This window comes from Cucurbita pepo, chromosome LG02 (genome assembly GCF_002806865.2).
Source record: "Cucurbita pepo subsp. pepo cultivar mu-cu-16 chromosome LG02, ASM280686v2, whole genome shotgun sequence".
NCBI classification, from domain to species: domain Eukaryota; kingdom Viridiplantae; phylum Streptophyta; class Magnoliopsida; order Cucurbitales; family Cucurbitaceae; genus Cucurbita; species Cucurbita pepo.
In genome coordinates this window covers 820,245-846,924 of record NC_036639.1, presented here as the reverse complement: position 1 = coordinate 846,924, position 26,680 = coordinate 820,245, and the positions used below count along the sequence as shown (strand labels likewise).

The following is a 26,680-nucleotide window of genomic DNA, read 5'->3' as shown; positions in this document are numbered from 1 at the left end:
GAGTTCATGCTTAAAGTAGATAAAATACCGTATTATTGTGGAGGTCCGTAATTCATAACATAGTATCAGAATCATGTCCTTAACTTAGTCATGTCAATAGAATCATCAAATGTCGAATAAAGAAGTTGTGAGCCTCGAAGGTATAGTCAAAAGTGACTCAAGTGTGGAACAAATGGTGTACTTTGTTCGAAGACTCCAAAGAAAAAGGAGTCGAGACTCGATTAAGGGGAGGTTGTTCGAGAGCCACATAGGCTTCAGAGGAGGCTCTATAATGTACTTAGTTCGAGGAGAGGATTGTTGGGAGAGGAGTTATCGACCAAGTAAGGGATTTATCATGGGTTTATAAGTAAGGAAAATCAAAAGTAAAGTCACGAGAGCTTATACTTAAAGTGGACAATATCATATCATTATGGAAATCAGTGATTTATAATAGCGATTAGCTTTTTTTTTTTTATGGATAAGGAAGAAAAGTTGACAGGGAGCATTCTGGAGTGACATAAATTGGTAACAGATGAACACTCTGTTTTCTTTCCATGTTTTCAAGCCAGGTCTGAAAATGCAAATCAGTTAGGATTCATATTTGATGGACATAGCAGAAATGGTATGAATATTTCTTGAAATAAAAGGATTACTATAATAAGGTTTGGTATTAGGTAAGTAATAAAGAACGAATACCAATATTATATTATGATCATCAAGCCAGGCAATTCTTGAGCAGTCCTGCTTTGGATCTTCCAAAACAAGTCCAATGTATTAAAGAGTTGGCAAGCATGCCACCCTTCCAGTCTTTGCCGTCAAATTCATTGCTCATTAAATTATAACCGTTTATAAAGCAGTTATTAAGAAATGACCAATAATATATGAGGTAAGTTAGCGAAGTCGTTGGCTCCGAAAAGGTAGATGGTGAGATTCCACATGGATTGGAGAGGGTAGCGAAACATTCTTTATAAGAGTGTAAATCTCGAAACTTCGAGGAGAAGTCAAAAGAAAAGTCGAAAGAAAGATAATATCTACTAGCGGTGCGTTTGAGCTATTATAAAAATAGTCAATAATGCCTCTGACGATAATCGCACGTCCAAAGTCGTAAACACTCCGAACCCACATGGGATTTGAAAGTGAATTCCGAAAAGAAAGAAAGGAGGGTAAAAAACAAAGGATATAAAGGAGATGGGGTTCGAAAGAGAAGGCACACGTTGTTCCATGATGACGAGGGCCTGTTGTGGACCATAGCCCCGGCATATGCAAGAGCTGTTTGAGCTGTTTATAAACTTTCTGCAAAGCCAAACCCATTGGTTTTACCTTTCATTCACTCAGTAACCTCCCCCTTCTCTCTCTCTCTCTCTATAAGATAAGCTTTCCAAGCGGTGGAAGATCTGTAAGTAACTCCCCAGTCGGTAGACCCAGTTCTCTGTAGCTGTCATAAACAGTAATCTTAAATACACATCCAACTCTCCAAGAAGTTTCAATTCTTGTTTCTCTCACACTCATCGAGGCACCTCCAAATTGGGCGGTAAATCTTTGTATTGGTATTTCGCCATTGAAGAAGCTCTTAGGAGTCTCTAAGAAAATGAAACTCTTTTCCTCTCACAAAGGTTTGATCCCTTGTTCTTCTCATTCCATGGGATTGTTTTGTTTGATATATTGAGTGATGAATTGGGTTTGGTTTGATCATGTGGCAGTTTTGAAGAGATGAATCGCAAAGAAAGGACAACAAGGCTGCAGTCTATTAGAGCATCTGCAAATCATGAAAAAGTAATCCCAGCTTTACCTCCAAGTCTAGTGCGTAGTTCTATGTAGGTCGCTCTAGTTTCTTACCTTATTTATTGCATGTTTTGAAAAACGGTTTGTTCTGTAGATGGAAGAAACCCACCAAAATTTGAAGAATTTGAGTTTTCGACATACTTTCTTCTTCCCTCTGTTATTCTGTATCTGATTCAGTTCTTGATTTATATGATTACTTCTTCTTCTGCGGCCCATTTTTTGAATTCTGAATTACCCTGAAGGGGAACGTGGATATGCAGGAGGCGAAGCAACCAGGTGCAGCAAAAGCAGCCACGAGCGGGCGGGCTTCACGCAGACAGAGAAAAGTGGCTTTGCAACAAGACGTATGAACGAAATTTGGAAATTGCTGAAACTTTCTTTTGGTCATTTTAAAATTGGGTTTGACATTGTTAATGATCAGATTGAGAAGCTGAAGAAGAAGCTGAGACATGAAGAGAATGTGGGTCGAGCTCTCAAGAGAGCTTTCACCAGACCTCTGGGAGCCTTACCCCGCCTCCCTCCTTCCCTTCCTCCCAATGTAAGTGATATCGAATCCCTTGAGTCCTTTACAATCAAAACCAGAATTCTAAGGCCAATTTTTTATTGGTGTAGATGCTAGAACTTCTTGCCGAAGTGGCTGTTCTTGAAGAGGAGGTGGTGCGGCTTGAAGAACAGGTTGTGCATTTCAGGCAGGATCTGTATCAGGAAGCTGTCAACATTTCGTCTTCCACGAAGAACATGGAGGCTTCCCCGAAGAACAATTCTAAGCAAGTTCAGAAAATTGGTAACTAAACGGCAACCATATTAATTACTTGAATCAAGTTAGCAAGTTGAATAGATTTTGAACCTGTTTTTGTTCCTCTTTGTGCTTCAGATTGTCTGGGAAAGGAAAATGAATCTCGAGTGAATTTGATGAGCAGCAATAAGAAGCCCCCTCTCCACAAAACCCATGTGACAAAGACTCCAATCAACACACCTTCAGTTCATCACAAATCATCACAGAAACCAAATTCTCCAGAAAATACTGAAGCCAGACAACTACGTTCCCCGGATAACAAGGTGTATGGTGATGATAATCCAAACACTATTTCGGAAAATATTTTGAAATGCTTATCAACAATTCTATTGAGATTGAGTTCAACCAAGAACAGAGGTGCTGCTGAAAATTTGCATCTCTTCTCAATGGTAAGTACCATTCAAAACGAAGAGACGGGTCGTCTTCACGACCCTTACGATATATGTTCAAAATTTGGAATGCGGGATATCGGTCCATACAAGAACGTGTGCACGGTCGAAGCTAGTTCCATCAATACGAAACGGACAGCGAACTCTTCGTTTCTATTTCAAAGATTGAAGTAAGTTTTCTGCTACTGATAATTCTCATCGATTCAGGCCTTTGTTTGGGATATAAAATGTTAAGTTTAGTCTCAATTTGTCCAAATTTCAGACTCCTCATGGGGAAACTTGCTTCTGTCAACTTGCAACATCTTATCCATCAGGAGAAACTTGCTTTTTGGATCAACATCTATAATTCCTGCATGATAAATGTACGCAATCTCTGAATTTTTGCTCTTTCTTTTCATTTCATGGCATTCTTTCTTCAAATTTCTTTGGCACACACTCAAGTGATTGAATTCCTGCAGGCATTCTTAGAACATGGAATACCAGAGAGTCCCAAGATGGTTGTTGCCTTAATGCAGAAGGCAACAATTAATGTGAGCGGGCAGTTGCTAAATGCTATAACCATAGAGCATTTCATCCTGAGACTGCCTTATCATTCACAATACGTAAGCTGTTCATTTCAACGATGTTTTATGACGTTTAACTTTGAAGTTCGATGTTAGAATGTAAGTTAATTTGACCACAGGCTTTCTCAAAGAGCGCAAAATATGACGAGAAGACATTTAGAAGTACTTTCGGGTTGGAGTTATCAGAACCATTGGTTACGTTTGCTCTATCATGTGGAAGCTGGTCTTCCCCTGCTGTAAGTGATGTTCTTCCATCACTGATGTTCCATATATCCTCTGATTCGACTTCTAATTTGCTCGAAACTTTGCTTAATGAAGGTGAGAGTGTACACGGCATCCCAGGTCGAAAACGAGCTAGAAGTAGCAAAAAGGGAGTATTTAGAAGCTGCAGTTGGGATTTCATCGGAGAAATTTGGAATACCAAAGCTGTTGGATTGGTATTTGCTGGACTTTGGTAAAGACTTGGAGTCGTTGGTGGACTGGGTTTGCCTTCAACTACCAAGTGAATTAGGAAAAGAAGCAATTAAGTTGGTGGAGAGAAGAAGAAAGCAGCCTCTGTCGGAGTTTGTCAAAGTGATACCTTATGAGTTCAGTTTTAGATACCTTTTGTGCACATAATGAGTTCATTTTTGTTTGTCAATGTGCGTTGCTTTGGCAGCAATGGTTAAGGTTTAGTTGTAGAACACTGTATCATAGCTATCAAGAATATAGATTTGATGTACAATAATTTGTACATTCAGCACCTTTGCAAGGTGAGGAATTCAGGCATCACATTTTACAGTTGTTTGTGATTTTCTCGTTTTAAAAAAATTTATTTTAAATATTTGACCGCTCAAAGTATAACAATTCAAGTTCACTAATAGTAGATAGTATCTATTTTAGTCTATTATGTATCACTATTAGTATCACGGTTATAATAGTATCTATTTTAGTCTATTATGTATCATTATTAATATCACGGTTATAAGACGCATTTAATAGGGAGATTTTCACACATTTATACAAAATGTTTATTCTCCTCTCCAACCGGCATAAGATCACATAAAGAGTTTCTTTCCCAAAATCTACGTTATCGTTATGTTTAGTAACGAGAAAGGTTATGTAACGAGAAAGGTTATGTTTAGTAACGAGAAAGGGTGATTTCCAAATTTTAAAATGAAAGCTTACTCCAAAATAATGACTAAATTTTGTTTTGTTTTGTTTTTAAAAAAAAATGCTCGAGAATAATAGAAGAAGAGCGTGTGAGATTTTGATGTTGATTTGTGACAGATGGCACTGATTTGATGGCTTAAAGCGTTAAAAAGGAGCGACAACTGTGTTTGGCTGTGTAACGCAAAGATAATAATAGTAATAAGAATTTGCTGATGGGAATAAAGAGAGTAACATAATATTACCCAATTTAATTAACTGCCAACTCAGTGTACAGGTCATTACTATACACTGAAATAACAAAATTCCTTAATAATATTGCCCATTTAATTGGCTGCCAACTCAGTGTACATGTCATCACTATATTCTGACATTTTTAAAATATTGAAAAAAAGAAAATTTTTGTTCCAAAATTGTATGGAGAACTCATAAACTCAATATAACCAAATCCAGTAAAGTGTAAGCTGGAAGATCGTAAGGGTTTGGGATGTTGAAAGGAATGGGAGGTGAGGAAAGAGAATTGAAGTTTTGTCTTAATCTCAAAAGAATTTTATCAACTGGAGTGGTCCTTTCCATTACAGTCTCTATACTTCAAATGGGCAGACCTCACCCACCACACACTACCATTCTATGTCAAGGCCAACCACAAACAAACTAATTAACTTAGATTGACCATGAGAACATTAGGTCCATCTACCTTACTCGGTTAGGTGGAAACCACGTTATTATTGAACATTAGACTTGAACAACTTAAAGTTTCTTAAGATTGTCTACCTCACTCGATTAGGTGGAAACCACGTGTTTGTTGCTCTTTAGTATTTTCAAAGATTGTCTATTGAACTACGAGTTGCAACTCAAGCCCTCTATCCTCGTGTTTTTCTTTGTCATTTCTTAAATTTTCTGAATCAGGTAAATCCATGAGTTCAAAAGGAGAGACAAAAATGATGAGGACCTAGTGTGTGGTTTTGTTGTCTCCTCAGATTTGGTGTGTATTCAGCATTGTATGTATCCTTAAGAAACCAAGCTATTAAATGAAACGACCACTTATGATGCCATTGGAGCAATAGGAGATCGGTAGAAAATCTAAGTTACAAATTGGTAACTTTTTATGGTGTGAAATTCATCAAGGTAATTACAAACTACTTATTTTTATATGCATAAATAAATTAGAGAATTTTCAAACCCTAAAACTTGGTTTGTGAAGCTTATAGTTGGGACTTGGGAAAGTCTAGCATAATCCTAGGTTTAAGTTCTCAAAACTTGGATTTGGGTAACTTATAAAGATATATACCCTTAATTGAGAGGTCAAATGGATTCATAAGGCTTCCTCAGTCATTTGTAGATCTATGTGATTTACTAGTGCATTCGATTCAAATTCATTGTTACCAAAAAAAAATATTTGCATACATTCTATATGGGGGAGAATCTTGACTATGGCTCGATTACAATAGAGGATGGGGGAGAATTCATAGGCAACTGGTCGTTACTAGAAGATAAAATTCAGTTGACCCATCCAATAGAAGTTAAAATTCATCGTATCCAAATGGAATTATCTCGCCATCAAGATATCCCGTTTCTAAAACCCTTTAGATTATACAAGACTAACCTATCAACCAAATATATCTGAAGTTGGTAGCTATTTGGATATGGCAGGAGATCAGAGGAAGGGGCCTAGGAGAGGAAATTTCCAGATTAAAACAGCCAACAAAGGAGATATGGACCTGAAAAGGATTGGAACCGGGCCACAAATTCTAAGGTTTCTCAGGCTTCTTGCTATGGGCCACAAGGCCCAGTTTGCCCCCACTAGGCCCAACTGGTGTGGCTCAAAAGACTTGCCAGCTGGTGAGCATGAAGTAATTGAAAGACACGTCAGCTAGAAATGTGATAGTTGGCAATACGTCACTTCGCCACCTCATCAAATTAATGGGAAAATTGGAGTCACCGAATACGGCCTATAAACTATAAATCGGAATGCAATTTTAACTAAAATATTCAACCACCCTGTCATCTAGAAGAATGATCGAGTCCAAAACGGAGGCTGACCCATTCAGTGCCAAATATTTTAAGATAATATAGAAAACAAAATTTCAAAAATCTCCGTTGTTGAATAATTGGCACTCTGTTTGAAAACTTATCATAATCTGTTAGAATCTTATTCCCAGATTTCAATCACTCCACCCAACACAATCCTTCTTCTGGTTGTGCTGCTTTCATATGAAGGGAATTGTATAGACGCCAAGTGCCTGCTCACATTTTACCGGTTTGAAAATCAAACCCGGTCTTATACTATCCTTTCTAGGTTTTTCCTTTCGGATTTCTTCTCAAGATTTATAAAGTGTTTACTAGGCGAGGTTTTCACACCCTTATAAATATGTTTCGTTCTCCTCTCAAATCGAGGTGGGATCTCACAATCCACCCCATTCAAGATCCAGTGTCCTCGCTGACACTCATTTCCCTCTCTAATCCATCTGAAATCTCACGATCCACCCACTTTAGGATCTCACATCTCTCCATAACACAATCAACTTCATGAAAAAGAAGCAAGGGAATAAACTTTGTTACATAATACTTGTTTTATAAGGTCAATCTCTACCAAAATAAAAATATCAATGGGATCAACATGTTTAATAAAATTTAATAGGATAAAGTAATAGATGTAAACCATACCTACTAACCATTTTGGTTTTCCATATATTGAAGTACATACCTGACAAAGAAAATAATCCACAGCCAGAAATTTCTAGATCATTATCCATCAAAAGGTGAGGTAGGTAGCAAACTAATAAACTAAGTTTGGTTCATTTTGGAGATGGTGGAGATGGTGAGAACTAAGAAACAGAAAGTAGGCTGCCTCTCTAATTTCGTCATGCTTCTGTAATAAGAAACACAAGATGACAATGTCTAGCTTTACCTTTACCTACCAAAAATTACGTACATATTTTTGTCATTCACTTGTAGTTGTTAGGTGCACAACTTTCATCTACTTGACAAACAATTTTCTACCTTTTGAAGTCTAGTCTCGCCAATAATGTCAAATCCAAAATTCAGAAGGCCCCCATTTGCTTTATTTTTCAGAAATAAGTTTGCATGCATTCACACATGCATATGATGATATAAACAAAAATATGATGTGTAACGTGCACATAAAGATGTTACCTCATTGCTTCTCTTGTTGTGGTCAACAAACTCCAGCCACTATATATATTCTTCTCCCTTTCCTTCATTCAAGTAAAATATTGGCAATTCTAGCTTCGTCTGTTTTGGAGTTGCTTCCCTATCAAACTTCTCTGTTTTCTGTTCAAAAGTGGGACAAAAAAAGAAAGGGGAGTTGGATAAGTTATTAGAATGGAGGTGGCAATACAATCGTGGAGCATGGATTATCATTTCAATGGTGGAAGATCTAAGATCTCGACAGTTCCAACTACACCTGAAGTTATTGGAAATTACTTCTACAGCGCACCTTCTAGTCCAATGCGCATGTCCGAGTTTTATAGGGACTTCGATGAGTTGCAATCTTCCCAAATGGATGAAACATACAAGGAGGAGGATGGCGATTTTGCATTTGATATTTGCCGGCAGTTAGAGGCAACCACACTGTCAGCTGATGAGCTATTTGATGACGGCAAAATCCGATCACTAGAGACACCACCACAATCACCAATTTCTCAACAAAATAAAACATTTCAGAATACGTACTCTACTGAAAGGAGGAAAAATTCAACAACAGAAACAATAATTGAGAACGCAGAAAGGAAAAAGGAACAGAAGAGAGGGAGGGGAAGAAACCAAGCCTTAACATCCTCAGCCTCCCGGAGAGCAGTGAGGTCGCTCTCCCCCATTAGAGTTTCTTCATCTCCATGGTACGAGAAACAGCCTTTACGAAAAAACGTTGGACAGCTGAAGTTGATTCCAGGATCCCCTTCTGCTGCTGGAACCAATTCCAATACCACCTCATCTAAGGGCAGTAGAAGGTGGAGACTAACGGACCTGTTTCGAAGTGCATCTGAAGGACGAGGAACTGGAAAAGATCCTCTAAGGAAATATTCAACCTTATACAAGAAACAGGAAGAGAATAAGAATACGAGCTTCAAATCAAATAATAGCAGAAATGGAGCCGTTTCAATTTATGATCCGCATTTTTCATTGAATAGAGCAGCATCAGAAGACAAGAAGAAAAAGAAGACTTTCCTGCCCTACAAGGGGATTTTGGGAGGACTCCTCTTCAATCCAGCAGTCCATATGCACACCAACTTCAGGCACTCCCGCTAATGGATCCAAGATTTAACTTCAACCAAAACTGTCATTTTTGTTTTCTGATGAGCCATTAAATGGCATGCCAAATGATCAAATTAAAGAAAATTTCTTGACAAGAACAATATTCTATTGAATGGTTAAAGCAAACAAGCATATGTATCTGACCCAGCTTTCCATTTTATATGAACAGATTTAATCTCCAGGACAACAAAATTTAATTCGATTAACAGTCGTAACATTTTTTTTTTTTTTTTTTTTTTTACGTTCCAAACTATGATAACATTCTAACTCAATCTTAAAAAAAGGAATAAAATTAAAAATAAAAAAGCTGATCAAATATGCAATATGTACCTAGCTGCCACCTTATAATAGATTTCACCTCGGAATATCCCAAATTTTAAAGTAGAACACAATTTTGGTCGTAGTTGATTATTGGACCAAATATGTTCACTCTCTCCCGATCAAGAACCCTTACATTGCTTCTTCCATTACTACGTTGTCCATAGGAAATCATTAGCCCGTACAACATTCCTAAATCGATAGCCTCAAGCATAGATAAGACCATGTTGCAGGTGTAAATTATTTAGCTCACATACATGTATCTTTTATAATACAAGAAGGCTAACTAAATACACTAAGTAACAATATAGAGACATAAATCTAACTAAATCCCTGCATGCTAGTAACAATACAAAAAATAAATCTACGTACTAGGTAATCTAACAAAATCCCTAGATATTGGGGTTTATAATTAAGATCCATTCCTTCAATAAATTTACTTGAAATACCCCTACCAGTGAAAATTTAAACATGAATGCTACGTACAAAACTTTCAAGAAATTTCCACAATCAGAGGAAATACCCTTGCTTATTATATATAATTTACAAATAAAAAAAGAAGAGGAAATTTTAGTTATACAAAATTGTAAATAAAATGAGATGCATTTATTCATTAAAATTGTCCTTCAAAAGGTTGGAAATAAAGCAATCAAACCCATCCAAGACACCCGTCATGGTTTAAAGCGATTCCAAACTTACTGCCATATTTACATCATATGGACCTGGAGCAAGATAGTCAACACAAACGATTGTTCGTCCAAATGCTGTGTTGAAGTTATTGACAGAAGATCTCACAATACCATTCCGTGTAATTCACAAAGTAGAAGGTTTCCAAATATACCAGGAGGCAGATCCTCAGTCAAAGTTTTCAATTTTGATTGGATTAATATCGTCTGCAACTTGGAATCGTCCAACTAATCGAGCAAAGAACATCATTTGCTGTTCGAGGGTAAATTTAATATTTTCTGCCTGTATTAAATACACAAATTTAGCATTCTATACCCCAATGCAAAAACTTAGAATTGTTACTTAAAAGATGCAGTCCCGTGTACCTTGCGGAAACCATGTTGTTCTCCTTCATACTCCACTAGAGCAACAGGCAAGCCCTTATCCTTCAAGGCATGATAAATCTTACGAGATTGATTAGGCAGTACGACCTGAAAATTTAATACAAAGTGCAAACCCCATCAAACCAATGGCCTCCGTTTACATAAAGATATAAAAATCCATAATGTTTCATGGTTTACGTCAACATTAACAGGAGAAGAAAGAGAAAACAATCAGCATACTTTGTCCTCCAATCCCTGGAATAGGATTATAGGGCAAGAAAATTTGTCAACAAAATTGATCGGTGCCCTCTCAAAGTAATCTTTTTCATTCCCTGCAGTCCATTATAATTGTATCAGAGTTCACAATGATTGAAATGAGAAGGCAATAAATTATAAGATTCTTTATTTGGTTCTTTAACTCACCAACGAGATTGTCGATATAATGAGATTCGAACTTGTGTGTATCTGCTCTCAACAAGCTTAAGTCAGCTATCTATACAACGATCATGGGAACTACAATCAGTCGACTGTTGCAAGGCATATAGTTTCAAAGTTTAGCAAGCGAAGTCAATTATGTGTGTGTGTGTGTGTTAACAGAAAGCAGAAGGGAGCTATGACAAAAGGGAAAGGGTGAAAAGAACAAGTAATCTGTACAAACTTAGAAAAAAAAAAAAGCTATACAATCAACACAACTAGAGATGATAGTCGGCCATGCACTCAGACAGCCTGGAATATAAAGAGCAGTAATCTCTATTCGTAGACTATAAAATCACCAACAGGTGTTGTAGCTAAACATCCTAAAAGTACCAGATGATTCCATTGGCCACAATATTTTGGCATTGGTAGTGAGCGATGATAGTAAAATTTAAAATCATACCACACCATCAGCATTCAATTTTTGTTTTAATGCAAGCAGTACAATAGAAAACAGTTCAACAACACATAAAATGAGTATAATTGATATCATCAATTTTTGGCTCGAGAGCTATTCTTATCACTTGGATAATTCTAAGACATCAGATTAGCATAGGACTAGACACTCACCCCGTACAAGGAAGCTCCTGCCTTAAACGTATCTCTAAAAGCAAGAGCAGCTAAGGTGGTATATCCACCAGCAGAGCCCCCAGTGATACATAATCGTTCTCCATCAACCTTTCCAGAGTTCACCTGGAGAAAACAATACGGTTTGCTATTACCAAAGGCTAGAAAGGTGTAACAATAATTAGTCATGACTCAGAAGTTCTAAAGAAAGCAAGACTGTAGGAGGCGCCACCAAAAATCTTGCACAACTGCAGCAGTCGTTGACATCAACAATTCCCCACTGCCTCAAAAGCCTTTCTCGGTACTCTCTCCCATAACCTTTAGAGCCAAAATTATAAATACCTCAGTAACTAACTATGCTAGCAATGAAAAACATTCCTCAATGAGAAAAGCCAGTTGGCAAGTATCAAGCATTTCAGCGTTACGAGGAATGGAGAGTTGATCACTAGAGAATTTAGAAAGGCTAGAAGGAAGCAACATGAACATGCAAAGAAAATTTTTGTTCAATACTACACTCAAAATATATTTCAAACTAGTAATGGTCGCAAACATACCAGTGCTACCACCATAATTGACATCAACATAACCCCAGCCTCGACTAGTCCAATATTGAATGCTAGGATTTAAAATTCCACGTGTTTCAGCAGTTGGCCCTCCTGTAATGCAATATCTATTATATATTTATTTTTCAAGGAGCTACGCCAGAGCCGAACTAGAAATAAATGCCAGTAAGAATTCTTTCCAGTTTTGCAGCACTTTATTAAGGTCAAGTACAAAAAATTCTTTTTCCTCTCTTACAAAATAACACAAATATTAAAAAGAATATTCCATCGAAATAAACAGAAAACAATCCAACACCCTACTTGATATGCAAAAAGTCTAAAAAAGTTCAGGATAATGGTTTGAACTCTTTCCCCCGAACACTGGAAGGTTAATGACAGCATAATTGCAACATACCATGACTTCTCAACAACAGTGGAGGCTTTTCATCCTGACTAGCCTGGTAAATAGGATTGGTCGGCGGATAAAAGTAGGCAAAAGCAGTTTGGCCAGGAACTTCGGTTGGAAATTCAATGAACTCGGGAAGGCTGAAGTATGACATAAATTTCAAAATATCCGGCGAAGAAGACCAGATAATAGTGAAATGTGCTATTTCCAAGATTCTTTCATTTAGGGTCACCTGTATGGAAAAGTGGCATTGTCAAAGACAGGCAGAAAGTAATTCGTCCATCATTTTATGACAAGGAGCTTTTGAAATTTCAGCAATACATAAGGCTGAAAGTGATGCGAAAAAAAAAAAAGAAAAAAAAAAGAAAAAAAAAAGAAGACAGTTTGTGGCATAAAGAAGAGACCTTGGCAATAGATGATGGATCAAGTGCTGTCGATCCTTCCACATATATACAATCACGACCCAGAGCCTGCAAACATAAACATGTTGAGCTAATATAAGGAAATATCACTGACAAAACAAAACTAATCCTCCGCAAAAGTGAACCTACAAAGTTCTCAAAGTGTAATAGATCTTAAAGCATACAATATTATTAATATCCGTGAATGGTATGTCGAGCAAGGATAGCGAACTTTGCGCCTCATCCAAGACTCCAAGATATGATCGCCCATGCTGTCTGCAGGAACCATGGCAGGAAAGGCAGTTGAATATCTAAAAAAAATCTAGGAGGTAAAAATGCAGCATGAAGCATACAAAATAGGAACTTCTTCAGTCACCTGTAGGTGCAGACTATGATGTTTCTCCCAACACTGTTCTTTAGGAACTCATAAGAACTTGTGCCAAAAACCCATAAGGGTCGGGAAAACTCGGCATTTAAAGAATATAATGGAGCCACCTCATCATTAGCCTCAAACTGTTTCCATGATAAGCAAGAGTTAGAAGTGCCATTATATCATGGAACCAGGTAGTTACTTATATGCAAAGGAGGTCCATATCAAATGATTTGATTATAGAATGGTAACCAAACCTAGTTCTTTCTTTCCATTATTTCTTTGCCTGGGAATTTCAAAATTAACTCAGCGAGAGATAATTAAAGAATCCACCCCATAAAAGTGTCTTCTTACAAAGTTCCCTTAAAGACCATCACATTCGTAGGCCATCATCTTTATCCCCACATGCCCTTTTCCAGTTTTGTTGACAAAGTAGTTAGAGAACACAGATTCTCTCAATATAGGCCATAAAATGAGGGGTTCATCTTGACAATCAATCAGATATCGCTTTCAGTTAAGAATCATTTCTGTGTTTGCAACGATATAACCAAGTAGATGAGTCTAATATTACATGCATATGAACCACAAGTGACCATATACCTAAGATATCCTACAAGTTTTCTATGAATTTTGTCAAATCCCATGAGATTAGTTATAAAACAAAATTTTATTTTTTAGAAGAGATATGGATTTCATTGATAAATGAAATAAAGGGAGGTAAAGAGCTCTTAAATCATTGCAAGAAAGATCTCCAACTGGGGAGAGTAGAGAAGAGAGACTAACTATAGTCACTGAAGGGGTGTTTACATTTACACCAATAAAAAGCATTGAACAAAACCAATATTCATAGTCATTAAAATGAAAAAGAAACCTTTACTCTCTTTTACAGCCAGTGGCTTATTGCATTTCAGTGTGCTTCATACCTTAAAATAGAATTAAACAAAATAATTTTTTACGCAAGTTCCTTCTAAATTTGTCATTTTTTTTTTTTTTTTTTTTTTTTTGAGATATCTTGAATAAGAGTAACAAAATATAGGTAAATACTTTAGAATTCAAGGACACAGTTGTACAGCTATAGAACAAATCCTATTGAAGCAAGGTCATAAACATAGGTAAATACTGCAATCCATAATTAAAAAAAAAACGTAGGTTGAATCTCTAGAAAATTCAGTGCAAGTAGAAAATGAGTTAATTTACTAATGCATGCACGATTATCCAACTTTAAGCTATCAGAAAATCAGAATTAAAAAGAACCACCTTTCTGTCTACTTGATTTCAAAAACAAATTACAGTTCGCATTTTCTATAGTTCTGCAATTGAAACAAAATACAGCCAATAGAAAATGAAAAAAGAAAACTTTACCCATTTATAGAGATTCCAAAACCCACTTTGTCTATCAGTAATAAAAAATAGTTCTCCTGCACATTCCGAAAATAAATAAATAAGAACCAGGATGACCCCAAGCATTACGTTCAGCCATGATGGCCAATTTAAGAAATTCAGTCACAACCCTATAAACTTGAACCATTTAAGTAAAGATACCCAACCATTCTGAGGCAGGAAAAAAATTGATGGCATCATCAGCCATGCATGACGCTGATTCGATCTGACATAGAATTTTTACACATTGAGTACAATTTCTAAACCTTTCAAAAGCTAATGTGCATACCCTGAGCAGACCACTTCGGTTCAGTAGGAGATTCCACAAGCTTTGGATCACCACCAGCAACACGAACTCGTTTGTAAACCTCGCTACAAAACAATCAAAAGCATCGAGATTAAACCATAGATATAAAAACAAAATACAAAACTAAGTGGCAGAGAGATACCTATCACCTATGAAGAAGCTATTAATTCAAGCAGATCTGATTTATTTTCAGGCGAAACTTTAAAGCATTCGAACAGAAATTAGAATTAAAAAACGAAATTAACATGTGAAAGATAACAAAGAAGCATTATCATATATGACAGGAAACAGTAACATTTAACACCTGAAACAAAGAGACGCTTAAGAAAAGTAAGATCAACCAACCAAGGAGAATGGTTCAACTAACCCATTCTCAGAAAGGTAGCCAACCCAGAGCTCAGATTTATCCCATGGCATGTTAGGATGACCCCATTCAATCCAAGCAATCCGTTCCCCTTTGGGATCCACTCTAGGGAAGGCATAGAAATCATTTCCTCCAACTAAGACCTTCGGTTCTGAAAGTCATACCCAAAATTAGCACAAATTACGGTACTAATTCATGAAGTCAATAATTCAAATTCGTCAGTAACTGCAGCATATTATGCACGAGCGTTCAACAAATTTTGTACATGCAAAGGAAAATATGCATACCATTAATATCCTTGCCGTCAAGTTCTACTGACGCAATTGTGGTGATTGGATTCAGGCTACTTTGACGTCCATCTACCAAAACGAAATAAATTAAGCATGTAAATACATATGTGGTCTAAAAAGAAACTTCACTGTTAAATATGTTAATTGCAGAGAATTCCTAATTTCTAAAACACTAGATGGAAAAATATACCTTCCTGAATAGTAATTAAACGATTAAAACGAGAATCAAACACCCCATCTGCATAACTGACTGACGGTCCACCGTAATCGGGAGTTAGTGCTTGAGGAGGCGAATCTGCTTGCGTGAAAACTTAGTTTATCAGTAATTGAAAGTTCCAAGTCCTTTACATTCACATTTACAGGGTAAGGAGCGATCAAGTGAACCAAGTCTAAGACATCCATTCCATAAGTCAACATGTAGAAGTCTAGATTAATCAATTGCTAGTCAACCTGAATTTAAGGATTGCTTATAAAGTCTTTGATCCTTGTAATTCGAAAAGACAACGAAGTCTCCCGCGACCGCAAATGCACCACCGCCGTATTCCTGAGTCATGTTCCGCACTGAAAACTCCTTCGGAGTAATATCACCAGGCTCATCCCCTGGCTTTTCCGATTCCTTGACGAGCACTCCCCGCCTAAACCATTTTAAACGGAATCACACGAAGCGATATTTCTAAACTGAATAGCTACAAAATCAAAGCGATTCGAGCAAAATCCGAACAAGAGAACAACCAGCGAATTTAGAATTGAAGAGCGAATAAATCGATATCTGTACCCGGATTCATAGGGCCGTGATTCGAGCCAAATAAGACGTCCATTGCCGTCGACAGCAGTGCCACCAAGTCGCTTCGAGGCACCAGTAACAAAATCGGCGGTGATTGGCGACTTCCAGGAACCGTAAGGCGCAGTGATTATGCCGAGCTCCTCTGCTACTTCAGAGACGTCTTTGTTGGTGTTAGGCGAAGAAGACATGGATGAAGCCATAGGTTTGTAGCTCCGACACTGCCTTCGAATGGAGACTCGGTTGATGAACGCTCTATTTAAGGAGTTGAAATTGGAAATGAGAGAAGACGATGGAGCAGAAAAGCGCGCGCGTCGTAGTAGAGCAGAGAGACGCATTGAAGACAACTGGCAAAAAAAAGTCAACTATTATTCCTTATTTAATGAAAATATATTAAAGTCGCTAATTTATTAATATTTTAATACCTTAATTTCCACTGCTTTTAATAAAAATAAGTATAATATCAAATTAACCTGCTCCAATATCATTTTTTTTAATATCTTATCAATTTTATAACGTAAGCATGTTTTATAATCTTTAATGTTACTAACTTGATCAATCAGCTCTTAACACGTGTTTTGTAATTTTTTTTTTCTTTTTATGTATTTTTTCCATAATTCAAAGCAATGGGTCCTTATTAATTATTTTTAAGAATCTTTATATGGGGAACTATGAATTTTTTTTAATCGTTGTATTTATTTGATGTCCATAAAAATTCAAAAAATCCAAACTCAGAGATAGACGAAGAGGTAGAAACTTATAAACGAACCACACTCCTTTATATGAGTCCATTGATGAAAAGGGACGGGGAAAGCTTGAACCCAACTCCTATGAATATAAGCACAACTGAAAAAAAGTTGCCCCAAAAATCATAACATATCTAGTGCTGTTCATACAACCCGAATCAAATACCCACGTGACCAAAAGTATTCATATAAATTTAGGGTACTCGTGCCAACATGCACAGATCTTATCCGAGAAAAAAGGTTCGGGAATTAAAATTAATCAAGGATGGCTTCCTAACAATTCCATCAAATACTAACCTAACTTGATGATACAATTTGTAGAACACGAGATGGAACAAAACAAAATTTAAAACAAAAAGAATAGTAATGTTCAAGCAGAATTGCCTTCTAAATTTTAGTTTGATCGCCATCCAGAAGCTCATTTACACAATATTGATGTAAATTGTCGTACAGTTTTCTCCACTGCTGTTGCATTTGCATGGATTTTCCATAATCACGCTTAAGTCTTTCCAACTCCATTCCTGTGGCAGCAGAACCCTGTTGCTGAAGTAGAGAAACCGCATGTTAGTACAACTTTTATCTGTGTAGAGACATATGGGTTATCACTAAATGATGTGTATGCCTATGCCAGGACAAAAAACAGGATGCGATATCATTTACCAAGAAAAAAATGGAGTCTTAGGGCCACGGGAAAAGGGGGATAAAATGAGAGCAAGCACCTGAAGTTCTGTGATTTGATTATCCATCACATGAGAACTAATGGGGGAAAACCCCATGGATTCCACGGGAGGACCTGATCGACCAATGATAACACCAGTGTCTTCATCGTCGTCCTTCGAGTTTCCGAATTTTGCAAGGGCAGGAGGTAATAGTGATCGATGCTTTCTCAAAGAACCTTGGGAGGTTGGATTTAGCTGTGAAGTCGGGAGGAGCTGTTGTCGAACAATAAGTAAATTATTTACAGGACCTGCATAATAGTATGGAACATCAGTGTATTTGCATGGAGATAATAAATGCAAGAGATGACTGCACTAGCTAGGGCAATAAAAAACCAGATAAATTAATATGCCTGGAAATAAATTTATGAAATGAAGTTCATAAAATTAGAAAAGATTAAAGATAAAGAGACAAAAAAGATTATCAAGCTTCCAAACATAATTTATTTGATTTTAATAGACATCCTCCAATCTCTGACGACTAGAATTACAAAGCAGATAATATAACAATCTGGCATAAACAATGAAAGGCATTCCCGAGCCACAGTTTAGGGACAAAGTTGATTTACTGCCTATTCCTCATATTCATGGGAAACGCTAATGCACGGCTCATAACATAAAACAAAATGCAGCTTGATAAAGATATTTATTTATGCACCATTATAACAGTCCAAACCCAACGCTAGCAGATATTGTCCTCTTTGGGGTTTTTCCTTCCAGGCTTCCCCTCAAAGTTTTAAAACGCGTATGCTAGGGAGAGGTTTCCACACCCTTATAAGGAATGTTTTGACCTCTCCACACCCTTATAAGGAATGTTTTGACCTCTCCACACCCTTATAAGGAATGTTTTGTTCCCCTCTGGTCAATCAAAGAAAATAAGCCGCAACTTTAAAGATATTTTGCAAATAATAACATTTAGATGGTTTGGTACCTTTTGAATGTTTGAGAACACGAATAATATTATTGGTTCTGGTATCCCAAACTTTGATTGCTCCGTCCTCAGATCCAGAGATCAATAAATTACCACTTGAGCAGTATGCCAAGGAAGTAACAGACTTGCTAGTTAAAAAAACAGAAGCACAATAAGTTAGGGAATACAGCAAATTCATAAAGACAGAGATGATATCCGGCATAAAGAAAACCCTGGGTGCAAGTAAACGTGTGCACCGAACTAATAGCCACTTGAAATTCCTCAACTTTTTATTACATACTTATATCATTAGTCAAGCAATTGTATTTTTATGGGACAAAGATAACATTCTAGACACCAGAAAGAGCAAAACAATTTAGAGGAAAACTTAACCCTTGGTGTAAAATGTAAGATAACTAAATGAAAGTTGACAAGAAAATGGTTAACGTGATAACAAAAAAAAAAACAAAGATAAAAAAATAGACCTCTGATTTGATAATGAGCCGAGAATATGCAATCCATAATCACTGCTGGATGGGCTTTTAGCATTAAGCGCAGCAGTGTAGATCTTCCCATCTCTACCACCACCATAGAAGACATGTTCACCGGGATCCAAAGCAATTGCATCAATGATCGAAGGAAATATGATATTTCTTAATAATTTCCCCTTAGATAAGCTCCACACCTAGAAAAGTCAAGTTAACATACAACATATTACTCAAATTTGACTCACCGGAAGAAAATTTAATATGAGAGAATTTAAGATAGGAAAGTAGTCATTACTCATTGGTGATAAATCATAAACAATTCAAAAAATTCTTGAACATTTAGAATTGAAACTTAACTGCAACCTAAAACTTCTTGAATAGATCACAGAAGTTGATGTCATTTATGCATTTTCAGCAAGAACTCTTTAATAAGATACTAGTTCTCACCTTGTGAATTTCTGAAGAGTTGCAAAAGAAAGGTTTTACACTCAATAGTTTTAACACCCTAATCAAATATAATCTCTTCAACTGTCTCAGGAAATCTTTTTTAAAAAATAACATTGATATCTAGTACCAACAATATACAGGAAAACTTATATATCAAATTTTTCTTCACTGATTGTCACTGTGCCATGTACGCCAATTTTAGTAGATGAACACATCTGGAACGATAATGATTATTTGGAATACTCACCAAGTCAATGCAAATAGACAGAAAATTCAAGTACTTACCAGCAAACATAAATAAATTAAAAGCCAAAGAGATCATAAAACTAATTAATTCACCAAGGTATACAGCCGCATCATCACAAAATTATACTATCAACATGAAAATTCAATAGAGTGCCAAACCTTACAAGTACGATCCACAGAGGAAGAGACTATAATAGCATTGGATCCTCCATAACCAATAACAATGTCAGTAACAGGTAGATTATGCCCAGTGAAACTATGCTCATACAAATGTTTTGATTCCCTTTGCCATCCATCATCAAATACCCTGTTATAGACATATTTGTAAGAAAATTTTCAATTAGTGACAATAAAATCTAAATAGACACAGGTGGGACTAAAGGATAAAACTTTTTTATACTTTAGAAGGGACCAAACTCTAACGCAGCCATCTTCAGAGCCAGAGATTAGCAGGGAGTCATCTTCAGAGAATACTAGGCAAGTAACTGCCCTATAATGAGCATGCCATTTCATAAGCAGTCTACCGCTCATAACCTGCAACAACAACATGCCAGCTTATGCTACAGCCAAGAATGTGCAACAGCCAAGTAATATAACAAGAGGACGACTATAGCTTTTCACAATCAAGGAATTTCAGATATCAATGCCACAACACACGTTCTTTTTACTTTTAGAAAATAAACTGAACTTTACCTCCCACAAGTATATATCTCCAGAGAAACCACCACCAATGATATATGTACCCTCATTGTTGGAAGCCAATGCCATTATTGGTTCAGCCGGAAAGCTCTTAACTTCTACTTGAGGCTGCACGGAGATAAATAAATTAAGCACACTATTGAGGAACAGAAGATGGACATTTAACACTCACACTCACAATAACTAGTACCTTAAACCAAGACCAGTAGAGTACGGAGCCTGAGGTGGCAGCGGGATCACGAAGCTGAGAGCATGCGAGAAACCTTTCACCAACACAAACAAGACCATGTGCAGGAGAAGCACAAGACTTGTAACGTAGTTGTTCCGCACCCGTGTGGAGGTCCCAACAACCAATCCCCGAATCAACAGACGACGAAGCGACCACTAGCACCATCCTGGCGTGTAAACCCTGATTGACTCGCTAGGGTTTTAGATTCCCTCTTCGCACCAAGGATGTTCAAAAGGATCTCAACTACAATTTACACGTCCTATTTTTTCAAACAGGTAGAATTAGATTGTAGCTCAAATCAACTACGTATCAAAACGAATCATTCAATCTCTATTTCCTTTCAGACAGGCGTGCTTACTAATTAATCAACAGGTAAAAGAGCATGGAGATATTAGGAATTGGATTTTATGCAAAACACAACACAAGGACAGCCCAACCAAGTTCACAGTAGTGCTTCAATGCTTACCAATGGTGAGCGGCCCAGTGTCGTGTGTTCATAGCAGGATACTTAGGGCACATTAATCAAACATTCACTTTCCATTAAAAGTGTGCCAACGAATTTCAGTAGACATAGAGGGAGAGAATGAAGATCACTTACTCGTTACCGGAGGAGGACTGATGAGCAACACTGAGTAAGAGCGCGGCAGCGGCAACAAAGTAGAAAGAGAGGGTAATTGGGTTCGCTGCGCCTTTATACCTATTCTTTCCTTTCTGAAAAATTCTGCCAAAAAATAAAACATTTATGTCGTTTTTTCCAAAAAAAAAAAAAAAAAAATTTATGTAATCAATTTATACTCTTTGAAAATTTTAAATTATACCAAATATTATATTATAAACTTCAAACAAGATTTTTCTTTTCTTTTTTTTTTCTTTTTTTTTTACTTTTAAATTTTCAAATTTTTTCTTAAAATAAATTTAGTTTTGATATGTAAATTAAAGAAATAAAGATAGGTAAATTATACCAATTTGTTTTGATATATAATGGGCCGAATTGGTGGGTCTTGAGGCCCATTTACATTTTGTTTGTTTCTAGCCCACAATGAAATAAAACCAAATTTAGTTATAAATAAATAATAAATGTTAATTTTATTTTTTTCTCTAATAAATTAAAGTGAAAGTTCCCTTATGTACGACCTAATCATATGGAGTGCTCATATTCAAATCACATACTTTGGCTTCATATTTGTTTATTAAAAATTTCAAATTTATTTCTATTATTTTTTTATATACAAAATTTCAAAACTCAAAAGAAAATATTTTTTTAATTTTAAAATTATGTTCATTTTTCATATATATATATATATATATACACGAATAAATAAATAAATAACCCCACCATTATAATTCATCATCTTTAGGATAAGAAAAATAATAAATTAATGATTTTAGATTAATTATATAATAAGTAAATTAGCTTTTTTTTTCTTTTTTTTTTTTTTGGATAATCAAGAAATTTGATAACTTATGCCTGGATTCGGTTCAAATCAGTGGCCACTGTCCAAAAAAGAAATAAATAATTGATCGTATTTCTTGGAGTTTTTTTTTTTCTTTTCTTTTTATTATTGTTAAGATGTCATTGTTCATAAGTGGACCAATAATTTATTATTGCAAGACTCGAGAGGACCAATTATGACGAAAATATTAGGAATGTATGGTGTTCGGAATAATTTGAGATTAGTTAGTTGATGATTCAAATGACACGTATAAAATTTATCATTTAACTTGTTTTATATGGTTCATTTTTTAAAAATTATATTATTTATTATACATGTCAGGTTAATAATTAAAATTTCACAATCACGTACAAATATTATTAATTTAAGTAAGGCAATATTAAGTTGTGAAATATTATTAATTTAAGTAAGGCAATATTAAGTTGTGAATCCTATTTTTGGGTTGGTTATCACGGTGGAACAAAAAAATATGGAAGTTGCGAACCCAATAAAATATTTGGTTTAAAAAAATTAACCCAGCTTAGTGTCGCGATCATGGTTGTACAAGACGTACTGTCTATGGCCGCATGTCGGATTTTTCAATCATACTTGTCTAGAACGTGTTCTTCATGGTTACATGCCTATTCCAAACCTCTTTTACATGCATTCGTCTTAGATACGTCTTTATCCTTTCACATTGTGTCAATACGGAGTGTTCACCAAAATCATGTTTAAAGTTAAAATGTCCCAAAATGTATTAGGTGAGATATGACCGGTTGTCACTTATTTCGTACTTAAATCTAATATTTGGTTTAAAAAACAAAAACCGACAACACACCGAACAACGATTGTGCGGGAGTTGTTCTAATTCAACAAACAAGTCAATCGTGTGAAATTCGAGTTTCGTGGATAATATTGACTTGTGCTCGAGTTGGGTTTTCTCTTTAGAATGCGTTTGGGGAAAAGGCATAAAAGCAAGCGATGATGAGAGAAAGCACATGCCAAACAATCTCCCACTCCGCCCCATTCATGGAAAATTCCGTCTTCCTCTCCCTCCTCCGCCACACCTCCAACCGCTCCAAACCCTCCTCTTCCGGCGGAGGAACCAGCACCGGTAGCGGAGGGCTTCTCAAAATCTTCAAATTATTCCCCATGTTGAGCTCCGGGTGTAAAATGGTAGCCCTTCTCGGCCGCCCACGGAAGCCCCTTTTGAAAGACAACGCCGCCACAGGCACCATCTTCGGGTACCGGAAGGGGAAAGTGAGCTTGGCGATTCAAGAGGACCCTCATTGCCCGCCGATAGAGGTTCGTGTTATGCAGCAGTTGAGAGGGGTTTCGATGGGTGCCGGCGTTCTGCCGTCGCCGCCGTCGGATAAGGACGGGGAATTGACTTACATGAGAGCCAGATTTGAGAGGGTCGTTGGATCCAAGGATTCCGAGGCTCTCTATATGATTAATCCAGATGGGGCCGCCGTGCCGGAGTTGAGCATAGAAATTAAATAACAAAACTAGAAATGAATAATATGTATTAATATGATTTTTTAAAAATAAAAACTACTTATTAAGTGGTTATTAAACGGAATATTAAAAATAATCTAACAATTAATTTGGAGGGAAGGTGGGGCCCTATTCTCACTTTTTTACTTATTTACTTATTTTTTTACTTTTAAAATTATGAAACTGAAAAAGTCCAGACGTTGAGGGCCCAATGGATCCAGTTGGATTTGCCCATTCTAAGTGGGCCTTTCCATCAAACAAATTAGGCCCAATCAAATCCAGTTTAAGCCATGTGACTATCGTTGGAAATAAATTAATAGAGTCCATTTTATATATATATATATCAAAGAATCACATGAATTTGTAAATTATTAATCAACTTGAAATATGTTACATAATATCTTTTACTTATACACATTAGGTTATTAATTATAATCAAAATAGTATATATTAATTTTTTTAAAATAAAGTACGTTCAATATAATAAGCCGAGAATATAAGATAATATTGAATTAATATATTCCACTTGAAGATGTTTAATTTAGAAATTCAGCTTATATAAAATAACCGAGAGAATCGGGTCAGAAACACCGCATCCAACCCGACACCCACCAAAACAACACGTACGGCTACAACTAAGTCCGAAATCGAATTCCGATAAATGATTTATTTATTTAGTATTTTCATTTTTTAAAAAAAAAAGGAAGTGTCCGGATTCAGTTTGAGAGGACATTAAGTTCTTGTCCCTTTTGCCTCCAAATCCACTCTACAACTTTTATCCATTATTCATATAATACAAGACAAATTCGATTAAAATTCAATTTTAATTTCTAAATTTTTGTCGTTTCTAAATTTAGTTTATTTTATATAATTTAATTATTGAACATCAAATTAATTTATAACGGATAATATTATAAATATTTTTAAAATAATATTAATGAAATTAAAATATTAAAAGTTGGAAATTATCAAAACAGAAAAGGAAGGCGAATCGTTTGGAGCCCACACGAGTGGGACAAATCAACTACTCCGACGCGGTATCATGCGGGCCTGTAGTGGGCCGACCAATCAAAACGGTGGGAAGGGAAAATCGGTGGCCCAGATCCAACGGCTCCCAGTGTACGATCATGAAAAATGGTGCACGCACGAAGCAGCTAAATTGTCCGCACAGAATAAAAAATTAAAAACTGTCTAGAGACAAACGGACCAATGAGCAGATTCGGTCACAGCCAAGGTTGGAAAATCGCTGCCCGTCCTCGAGTCGGTGAAAGCTTCTGTTTCTCGTCTGTTTGAAGCCAGCTATTTCACCAACTGCCCAACCGCTTCCCGCCAAAGTTTAGGTCACGGTCACGGTCACTGTAACGGCCCCACTATGTGCCTCCAAATTACCATTAATATTGCCACCTGGCCGCGTGCAACGCAACCATGATACCATCGGATTATTGCCATCTACGCTTGTGGTCTGGTCGTGTTTCTCACGCGCACTATAGGCGAATTTGATTTGTAACTCGTCTCATAAGCACAACGCAAATCACGTGAGATTCTTACAGGTTGGAGGTGGGCCCTGTCTACTAGAAGACATTGAGATCACCTTTTATGTTCTTATTTGTAGCACACAAATTATTGACCGTCAAGGTTTATTTATAACAGTATATTAATCGGATGTAAATCGAAAAAATTAATAATTTTTATAAATTAAATTGTGATATAATTTTATATAATTAACACGTTTACTTTGGAGTTAAACACTAAAACAAATTAATAAATAATAGTATCATTAAAATATATTTTAAGATGAGTTTATGGTATTTTAAATTTTTAAACTTGGTTAACTTTGTCATATCGTTAATTTAATTTAATTTAAAGAATTTGTCACGTCATTAATAAATATCACTTTAAATTATTGCTTTTCAAAAGTTTGATTTGTAATAAATACTTGATTAATACAAATTTAACTAAAAAACAAATAAATAAATAATAAACTAAAATAACATATATGTTAATATTTTTAACGGTAAATAATTTTGTATTCGGTAACTTGTTACGTATGATATTTTTATTTTATATGTTTAAAGGAGTTAATCTCAGCCGTTGGATTTCGGCAGCATGATTGGATTAAAAAAAAAAAAGGTGTGGGACCCACGTGCGATTTTAAAATTAATTTTAAGTTGAAGTTGCGTCAAACAGCTTTAGCCTCACTGTCATGTGCTTAATTCCTCCACATGAAAAGGAACACACTTAATCATAATAGATTAATTTTTAATTACTTTTATATTTTGCCGAATTTGTGTCGAATAAAAGTGGATAGAAGCTTTAATTAAGGTGTAGCATGTTGTTTAATAATCTAATAATTATTCTCTCTTCCATTTTATCCTTATTGTAAATATTGAAACACATTGGATTCGAGGGATTAAGTATAAATTTAATTTCTTTTTTGTAGATACGGAAAACATGTACTTATTATAAATTTAATTTCTTTATTAATTTTTAAATCTTTTAATAAAGTTTTTAAAGATGATGCCTTAGAGCAAAGCATCTCAAATGATAAAAAAAATAAATGAAAAAATAAATTTATGTACGTATTTTTTTTTATGGGATTTTGACCTATACCGAGCTCGAAACTTGCAACTTTTGCTTTGGCAAGACAATGTAGCAACTTTAGCCACAGAGGCCAACCACCACCTTTTGTTTTAGGCGGGGTGGCGACATGGAATGCATTAATATGAGATCAACCATTTTTTTTTTAAATTCAAATGGATGCGAATCGATACTTTACCAAAATGGTAACTGAAAATCAACCAATGAAGAAAGGTCCATTTTTTCACGTAGTTTGTCGGCTGATTGCTAATATGTAATAACGAGTAGAGTGGAACACTATTGGCTAAACAAAAGACATGACTTAAAAAAATATATATTTTTTTTTTGTCCAACAATTGAATCCAATTTGATCCATTATTTTTATTTTTCGTATTCCTAATGTGAAATAAAATATAAGATTGTGAAAATCTCTTTAGTAACAGAAGCGTTCTAAAACAGGGAAAAAATCTGAAAGAGAAAGTCCAAATAAAACAATATATGCTAGTGGCG

At 35.9% G+C, this 26,680-nt stretch overlaps 5 protein-coding genes across 8 annotated transcripts; 3 read left to right on the top strand and 2 right to left on the bottom strand.

The window, feature by feature from the left end:
- Positions 1-1,202: 1,202 nt before the first annotated feature.
- LOC111787839 lies at positions 1,203-4,300 on the top strand. 3 transcript variants are annotated; one of them, XM_023667899.1, is made up of 10 exons: positions 1,203-1,592; positions 1,680-1,752; positions 2,004-2,105; positions 2,183-2,299; positions 2,374-2,545; positions 2,636-3,116; positions 3,209-3,308; positions 3,405-3,548; positions 3,629-3,745; positions 3,828-4,300. In XM_023667899.1, exons 2-10 carry the CDS (start codon positions 1,690-1,692, stop codon positions 4,125-4,127), a joined length of 1,596 nt encoding a protein of 531 aa, XP_023523667.1. In that variant the 5' UTR covers positions 1,203-1,592; positions 1,680-1,689; the 3' UTR covers positions 4,128-4,300. The 3 variants fall into 3 exon arrangements, with proteins under 3 accessions (XP_023523667.1, XP_023523668.1, XP_023523669.1); XM_023667900.1 differs by having other exon boundaries at positions 1,204-1,592; positions 2,022-2,105; XM_023667901.1 differs by having other exon boundaries at positions 1,204-1,592; positions 1,680-1,793.
- A 3,819-nt stretch (positions 4,301-8,119) lies between these two features.
- LOC111787841 lies at positions 8,120-8,955 on the top strand. Its single transcript, XM_023667905.1, has one exon. It carries the CDS (start codon positions 8,130-8,132, stop codon positions 8,925-8,927), a length of 798 nt encoding a protein of 265 aa, XP_023523673.1. The 5' UTR covers positions 8,120-8,129; the 3' UTR covers positions 8,928-8,955.
- A 787-nt stretch (positions 8,956-9,742) lies between these two features.
- LOC111787838 lies at positions 9,743-16,524 on the bottom strand. Of its 2 annotated transcripts, XM_023667898.1 has the most exons (18): positions 16,177-16,524; positions 15,852-16,036; positions 15,592-15,696; positions 15,399-15,470; positions 15,115-15,262; positions 14,730-14,812; positions 14,423-14,478; positions 13,067-13,203; positions 12,876-12,966; positions 12,694-12,759; positions 12,299-12,521; positions 11,896-11,997; positions 11,574-11,659; positions 11,345-11,467; positions 10,724-10,793; positions 10,541-10,632; positions 10,304-10,408; positions 9,743-10,220 (listed from the first exon to the last, which is right to left on the bottom strand). In XM_023667898.1, exons 1-18 carry the CDS (start codon positions 16,518-16,520, stop codon positions 10,107-10,109), a joined length of 2,202 nt encoding a protein of 733 aa, XP_023523666.1. In that variant the 5' UTR covers positions 16,521-16,524; the 3' UTR covers positions 9,743-10,106. The 2 variants fall into 2 exon arrangements, 1 of the variants encoding a protein (XP_023523666.1); XR_002814042.1 differs by lacking the exons at positions 9,743-10,220; positions 10,304-10,408 and having other exon boundaries at positions 10,584-10,632; positions 10,724-10,827.
- Positions 16,525-17,017: 493 nt separating this feature from the next.
- LOC111785334 (protein ROOT INITIATION DEFECTIVE 3) lies at positions 17,018-21,364 on the bottom strand. The gene is made up of 9 exons (XM_023665745.1): positions 21,262-21,364; positions 20,625-20,922; positions 20,429-20,542; positions 20,136-20,269; positions 19,895-20,042; positions 19,040-19,239; positions 18,576-18,703; positions 17,648-17,895; positions 17,018-17,471 (listed from the first exon to the last, which is right to left on the bottom strand). The coding sequence occupies exons 2-9, from the start codon at positions 20,826-20,828 to the stop codon at positions 17,316-17,318; spliced, it is 1,332 nt and encodes a 443-aa protein (XP_023521513.1). The 5' UTR covers positions 20,829-20,922; positions 21,262-21,364; the 3' UTR covers positions 17,018-17,315.
- Positions 21,365-23,077: 1,713 nt separating this feature from the next.
- Positions 23,078-23,599, top strand: LOC111787578. Its single transcript, XM_023667595.1, has one exon. The coding sequence runs from the start codon at positions 23,078-23,080 to the stop codon at positions 23,597-23,599; it is 522 nt and encodes a 173-aa protein (XP_023523363.1).
- The last annotated feature ends 3,081 nt before the right edge of the window (positions 23,600-26,680 follow it).

What these genes read in the sequence shown, in the direction of transcription:
- LOC111787839 (XM_023667899.1), top strand. Translation starts at nt 1,690, where the DNA reads ATGAATCGCAAAGAAAGGACAACAAGGCTGCAGTCTATTAGAGCATCT. An exon ending in CATCTGCAAATCATGAAAAA is followed by an intron (nt 1,753 to 2,003) that starts GTAATCCCAGCT and finishes ATTACCCTGAAG; the next exon opens with GGGAACGTGGATATGCAGGA. An exon ending in TGCCTTATCATTCACAATAC is followed by an intron (nt 3,549 to 3,628) that starts GTAAGCTGTTCA and finishes ATTTGACCACAG; the next exon opens with GCTTTCTCAAAGAGCGCAAA.
- LOC111787841 (XM_023667905.1), top strand. Translation starts at nt 8,130, where the DNA reads ATGCGCATGTCCGAGTTTTATAGGGACTTCGATGAGTTGCAATCTTCC.
- LOC111787838 (XM_023667898.1), bottom strand. Translation starts at nt 16,520, where the DNA reads ATGCGTCTCTCTGCTCTACTACGACGCGCGCGCTTTTCTGCTCCATCG. An exon ending in TGACGGCAAGGATATTAATG is followed by an intron (nt 15,263 to 15,398) that starts GTATGCATATTT and finishes TATGACTTTCAG; the next exon opens with AACCGAAGGTCTTAGTTGGA. An exon ending in CAGGAGCTTCCTTGTACGGG is followed by an intron (nt 10,794 to 11,344) that starts GTGAGTGTCTAG and finishes ATCGTTGTATAG; the next exon opens with ATAGCTGACTTAAGCTTGTT.
- LOC111785334 (XM_023665745.1), bottom strand. Translation starts at nt 20,828, where the DNA reads ATGGTGCTAGTGGTCGCTTCGTCGTCTGTTGATTCGGGGATTGGTTGT. An exon ending in AGAGTTTGGTCCCTTCTAAA is followed by an intron (nt 20,043 to 20,135) that starts GTATAAAAAAGT and finishes TGTCTATAACAG; the next exon opens with GGTATTTGATGATGGATGGC. An exon ending in TGTTCTCAAACATTCAAAAG is followed by an intron (nt 17,896 to 18,575) that starts GTACCAAACCAT and finishes ACTATTATGCAG; the next exon opens with GTCCTGTAAATAATTTACTT.
- LOC111787578 (XM_023667595.1), top strand. Translation starts at nt 23,078, where the DNA reads ATGATGAGAGAAAGCACATGCCAAACAATCTCCCACTCCGCCCCATTC.